At 25.2% G+C, this 5,893-nt stretch overlaps 1 protein-coding gene across 2 annotated transcripts; it reads left to right on the plus strand.

Annotated features, from left to right (window-relative positions):
* The first annotated feature begins 414 nt into the window (after nucleotides 1-414).
* Nucleotides 415-5,095, plus strand: LOC145192763 (N-alpha-acetyltransferase 60-like). Of its 2 annotated transcripts, XM_090072796.1 has the most exons (7): nucleotides 866-990; nucleotides 1,332-1,362; nucleotides 2,416-2,571; nucleotides 2,801-2,930; nucleotides 3,817-3,913; nucleotides 4,118-4,352; nucleotides 4,856-5,095. In XM_090072796.1, exons 3-7 carry the CDS (start codon nucleotides 2,456-2,458, stop codon nucleotides 4,989-4,991), a joined length of 714 nt encoding a protein of 237 aa, XP_089928922.1. In that variant the 5' UTR covers nucleotides 866-990; nucleotides 1,332-1,362; nucleotides 2,416-2,455; the 3' UTR covers nucleotides 4,992-5,095. The 2 variants fall into 2 exon arrangements, with proteins under 2 accessions (XP_089928921.1, XP_089928922.1); XM_090072795.1 differs by lacking the exon at nucleotides 1,332-1,362 and having other exon boundaries at nucleotides 415-990; nucleotides 2,417-2,571.
* The last annotated feature ends 798 nt before the right edge of the window (nucleotides 5,096-5,893 follow it).

Raw genomic sequence — 5,893 nt, forward strand, 5'->3', positions numbered from 1 at the left:
TGTTCTCACGGTACGTATTTCATGAATTCCAAACGGCACCGCCTCTGAAAACACAAAGCTTACAACAAAATCGCAGAACGTTTTTGTGTGTATTATACATAACGTGTTATTCTAAGGGTTCATAATTCTAACTCCTCGCCATCTTTTTTACTTAAAAAATGAAACTAAGGGAAATTTTTCAGAGAAAGTTAGATAATATAAGATTTTATAAATAGCAAATGCCAATTCATTTGTGCATGTTGGCATTAATTTAATGTATGACGTCATTAAATTTTTGTTGAATCTTAAAAACCTTCCGATATTGCATGACACTTTAATTTAAAGGGAAGAAAACCAAGCTATTAGCGCGTTATAATATTCCGTTGCCGTCCGTTCTCTATACACATTTTAAGTCTTAAATAATTGTATAATTATGCAAAAAGTACATTCTAATTCGGTTTGGCACTTTAAAGTTCGTTTAATTTTTCTCAATTTAATACCTTTGGCTTTGTTTAGATTTATTATGCATTTATAAATTACTATACTTTTGACTAATTGATTTTAATTACAGTTCTATCATCGAGTATTTAAATACTTGATGATTGAGTGTTATTAACTTTCTTTTAGTTTTTTTGTTTGTTTGTTTGTTTGTTTTAATAGACTTCATATTTAATCGATTTAATCATCGAGTATTTTCAAAAATAGTTAATGATTGAATGTTATAAATTTTCTGTTAGTTTTTTTTTTTTAATACGCTTCGTATTTGATGTGTTTTTAAAAACTGTTTATTATTGCCCTATTCTCCCTATCTTTAGATTTTTAAAATTAAAAATAAGAGGGAAAAAAACTCTTTAGTTTAAAAAAAAAAAAGAGTATATATACTCTATTTATAATCATGAGAGCATTATAAACAGGGTCTCTCTCCAGAAACTGCTTTTCCTTTCTAAATCTAGTTCAGATAAAAGGTTGAATTAATCAAAAAATTAGTGAAGAAGCTTGAATACACTTGCTGTAAGTTTTTTTTCTTTATATTGTGGTTTTTAAAATTTTTTCAAAACTCTATTTTTTTGTTTCTCCCTAATAAAGATATCTGAAGTAGTATTGCATTGATAACTATGTTTATATTAAAATTCAACCTAGCTCAAGGTTTGTAGTGTTGTCTTTACACTTGAAAAAATTTTCAATTAGAAATGTAAATAAATGTTTTTTTTTTTAATATGAGAAAAATGTTTATTTGAAACTAGTATCAGAAGCCACAAAAGCTTAAGAAACTATTAGTACTAAGTTACCTTTCCACAAGAAACTTATTTTAAAAGTTCAAACAATTTTTTTCTAATTTTTGTTCTGTTCAGGGACAAGTCTGAGGATTGTATTACATTGAATGATAATGATGAATTCAAATAATTTTAGTTGACTAACTGTAAAACATTTTATCTTACTTGCTAATATGTTTTCAAATTGCATTTTAGTTACTTTTTCTCTCTTTTGATAATGTGAAACCTAAAAACTCTTAAGAAACTTTTAGTAATAGAGTTTTAAAAAGGTTTCCTCAAAGTAAAAAATTTTCTAGTACCAGCCCACTTGCTTGGTTTCTTATTTAAAGAAATGTTTAAAAAAGCCAAGTTCAAATATTTTTAAATGTAATAACAGTAAATATACAAATTTGAGTTCGGTGATGAAACTTTTTATAAGCCATTAAAGTCAATGGCAAGTATTTTCAGTGTTAATTTAACAAAGTATGTATTGGAATTAGTAATATTTAATCTAATTATAATTGACTCCTAATAAAAGGTAATCAGTAAAAATTAATTATCAATTTTTTGACAGTTATAATGAAATACAAATTATTATCTTTTTCAAAGATTAATCCATACAAAGTAACTGCTTTTTGATATCCCCTTGTTTTCAGTGACCCTGAGACATTACAAAATCTTAACTTAGACAGTGATCAATTTTCAATTTTGAAATTCACCGAATGATTAAGTTTAAATTTATCTGCAAGGTTTTTTTCCATCAAATTGTATGAGTTTTTTCTGGCCCAACAATGAGTATCATATTGGATTGAAACAATTGTTTCATTTATGTTTAAAACTTCCCCATTATGACTAAGGTCCTATGCATATGAAGAATGCATGGCTTTGATATGTATATAATTCTTTTCCATAGTGTTGCAGTATTGATCATAATTCTTGTATTTATTTTAGTACCAATCATTGCAGTTACTAAAACTTCTCTTTCTTTAACTGTAATCTAAGTCATTTCAAAATCATTTTCTCTCTGTTATCCTTTTATTTCATTATTTTCATTTTTTTTGTCTGATGATGAATAGAGGATTTGTTTAAGTCTATTAGACAATTGGATTGATATTTTTGCTGTGTATTGCCATGATTTTTGTTAATAAATATTTTCTGATAATATTTACTTTGATTTTTTCTAGGTAATTATTTAGTTCGTTAGTAAGTGTAGAAAAGTGCCTATGAAAAACTTCCATTCTCTTCCGTTACCACTGCATGACCAAGTTCAACTGAAGCATTTAAAAAAGGAACATCTTTCTGAGCTGAAACAACTTTGTTCTGAATGTTTCCCTATACAGTATGGATTTATGTTTATTACAAAAAGTTTAACTTAAATTGCATATTTCTCAATCAAAAAGGTTCATATAATATAACAGTATTAAATTTATAAATGTAAATATGTTTATCATGATTATCATAGTATCATAGTGGTGTTTTAATTCTATAAACACAAAGAAAATTACTTTCACAATCTAAATAATTTTTTTAAATGTAAAGACGTGAAAAAGTTAATAATTTTTTTAAAGATATCCAGATTCCTGGTATGAAGAAGTAACTAGTCAGAAAAAGTTTTATGGTATTGCTGCATTGGTTGAGGAGAAGTTAGTAGGTGTTATTGTTGCGGAAATTCGGGATCTGTCCAGGTGTTGTGCAGAGGTTGTTTTTTTTTTTCATTCATTACAGTTTTTTTCATCACTCTTTTCAGTAATTTTTCATATATTCTTTTGGTAATATCACTCATTCCTTTAGTAACTCTGTTCATTTCTTTTATCTATTATCATTCATTTTGTTTAATTGATGCAGCTTAAAGCTGATTTTTAAAATAAAATTTTTTACAATAAATTAACTGGATTTATTAAAGAAATTTTTAAAGTATATTTGCTTCTCCTTCTTCTAAACCAAGTAAGTCTCTTACTTGGTTTAGTAGAAGGAGAAGCAAGTAGACTTTAAAAATATTAGTTTCTTTAATTAATGTTTTTAAAAGTTTTTTTTTTTTTTTAAAAAGTGTAATATTTATATAAAAGTAATGGACAGAGTACAAATTAAAGGTTGTTTGTTTTTGCTTTTTTTTTTTTTTTTTTTTTAAAAAAAATAAGCAAAAACAAACACTCTCTGAATCTCTTACAAATACTGAAAATAAAGTATTTTCATCAACAGACCATGGAAAATGTGATTAATTACAAAAACAAGAACTTTTTAATGTTTCATAGATGTATAAACAAACTTGTAAAAAATAAGTTCTCACAAATTTTTATTCTTTTTATTTGTATCCTATTACTATTCAATGGGCTGTAACAGTTCTTTTTTTCTTTTATTCTTCCAACATTGAATAGAACAAACTTAGTTAATTTTCTAACCGATCTATTATCGATATTTTTATTATATTTTGAATTACATATTTTTTTTTTGAATTATATTATATTTTTAATAATATTTTGAATAAAAAAAAAAGTTTCACTTACAGCTAAAGTATGTTCTAAATTCTAGGTTCATTGACAGCGATCTTTATTTTTATGTTTTTTTTTTTTTTTGTTTTTTTTAGGACAGAGACATTCTGAGCTATTGGTATGCTTCACAAACTAAAGTTGCATTGATTCTTATTCTTGGTACATCAAAAGAATGCAGAAGAAAAGGAATTGGTTAATTATATTGTAGTATTAGTACTATATTACTGTATTTTATATTTGGTTATGATACCAAAATTTGATGAATTAAGTTAAACTAAGTTAAGATATATTTTTTTTAATTTTGTATACCTGGATTTGATCTCTTTTTTTGTTTGTTTAGAAAGTAAATAATGTAAGTATCTAAAAGACTTTTATACTTTAATTAAAAATATTTAGGGACATTTTTGTTAACAACGTTTGTGCAGCATGTTCAAGAGGAAAAAAACAGCAATTGCAAAGTTGTTTATCTCCATGTTCTTGCTTCTAATATAAATGCAATACTCTTTTATGAACGACTGAACTTTAAGCGTCATAAGAGGTTGTTCAATTATTATTGCATTAGAGGAGAAAAAATGGATGGTTTCTCATATGTTTATTACACAAATGATGGTGGTCCACCATTAACATTCAAGTATTTTTACTATATCATGTTTGAGTTGTTTTATTTTGGTAGACAAATTCATTCTTTGAACATTTTGCTTAAGTAATACTTCTAATTGCCACATTATTTGTTAAAAGATCCTTAGGATATAATCTTTACACTTTTAAATCTGAAAGTGTAAAAGATAAAACAATAGGTTGTGTTGTTTATGATTTTTCTAGTTGTATGAATAGGTAATTTTAATTATATTTTTTCTTATGCAGCATCTTGTTTATTATAGAATTAACATTGTTTAAGTTTAAATAAGTTTTAAAAAAACATTCATAAAACAAGAAAACATCTTTTACACTTTTATATGATAATCAAATAGGTTTGTTTGATTAGTTCAAAAGTAATTAAAAAAAAAAAAATACTTGAAAGCAGCAAGCAATGTAACATGAGTGTTTTACATTGTGATGCAATTTTTATTCTTAAATTGTATGTTTTGTGATTTGTGACAAAAGAAATAATGTAAGCTTTAACATATCTTTTAGTGATATGAAAACTAAGACCACAGAATATTTAGCAAAGTTTGTATGCTGCAGATTATCTCGGTGTCTTTTGTCAGCATTGAAGCTCCTAATAAATCGACATTTAACTTACAAGAATAAATCTTTAATAACTCTTTAGAAAACTTTTTAATTGGGATGTATGGAAAATATCATAGGAAGATAATTCCATTTTTATAAATGTATTGCTACAAATATATTGATGTATTTGTTTCATATCAAAAATGTGTTTGAAAAATTAATTTTTTATGAGCTGTGATTTTTACATTTAATTTTTACTATTATTGCTGCTGTTGTTGCTGTTGTTGTTGTTGTTGTTGTTGTTGTTGTTGTTATTATTATTATTATTATTATATCTTTATAGGTTTTATTTATTTATTTTTTTTGAGAAAATCAGTTCTTTTTTTCATCAGAGGTTTTGTCAATTTCATCTTAAATCCTTTATAGTCTCTTTTTTTTTTATTTTTTATTTTTTTAAATTTAATGTAATGAAGATAAAATTGCAATTATGATAAAATTATCAAATATACTTATGTCTTTGTTTACAAGTTGCATTTTTGAAAAGTTTTTAAATGTTCTGCAGAATATATATGCTTTTACTATACTAGTTTGTCCTTTATTTCTAAGATAATATTGTAGTACTCCACAAACTTTAATCAGCCTTGAGCTTGTATGTGTTTTAATTGTGTCATAAAAATAATAAACCACATGAGTCATGGTTCACTATCAAAAACAACTGGTTCATAAAATTAAACATGTAAGAAAAATATTTCAAAATGTTTTTCTCTACTTGCGTATTCCATGCTTATAATTAAAATACACTTAGAAAGTTACCCCCTGTTGAAAATACCACTTCTTTAAAAAAAGTTATTCTAACCCCTTTGCTAACCTTACCCTATCTCTAAACCTAACCCAACCCCAGTTCTCAACTTTAATTCTAAAATATTTTTTTCCTGGTACTATAGAAAACTTAAACTTAGTTCTAAAGCAAGAGTCTTTTTTGTTTTATGTGTTACCCTTTTC

This window comes from Hydra viridissima, unplaced genomic scaffold, assembly GCF_058129835.1.
Source record: "Hydra viridissima isolate aposymbiotic clone 2 unplaced genomic scaffold, HvirCarnegie_v1 scaffold_15, whole genome shotgun sequence".
In the NCBI taxonomy this organism is placed as follows: Eukaryota; Metazoa; Cnidaria; class Hydrozoa; order Anthoathecata; family Hydridae; genus Hydra; species Hydra viridissima.

What these genes read in the sequence shown, in the direction of transcription:
- LOC145192763 (XM_090072795.1), top strand. Translation starts at nt 2,456, where the DNA reads ATGAAAAACTTCCATTCTCTTCCGTTACCACTGCATGACCAAGTTCAA. An exon ending in TGTCCAGGTGTTGTGCAGAG is followed by an intron (nt 2,931 to 3,816) that starts GTTGTTTTTTTT and finishes TGTTTTTTTTAG; the next exon opens with GACAGAGACATTCTGAGCTA. An exon ending in GGTCCACCATTAACATTCAA is followed by an intron (nt 4,353 to 4,855) that starts GTATTTTTACTA and finishes CATATCTTTTAG; the next exon opens with TGATATGAAAACTAAGACCA.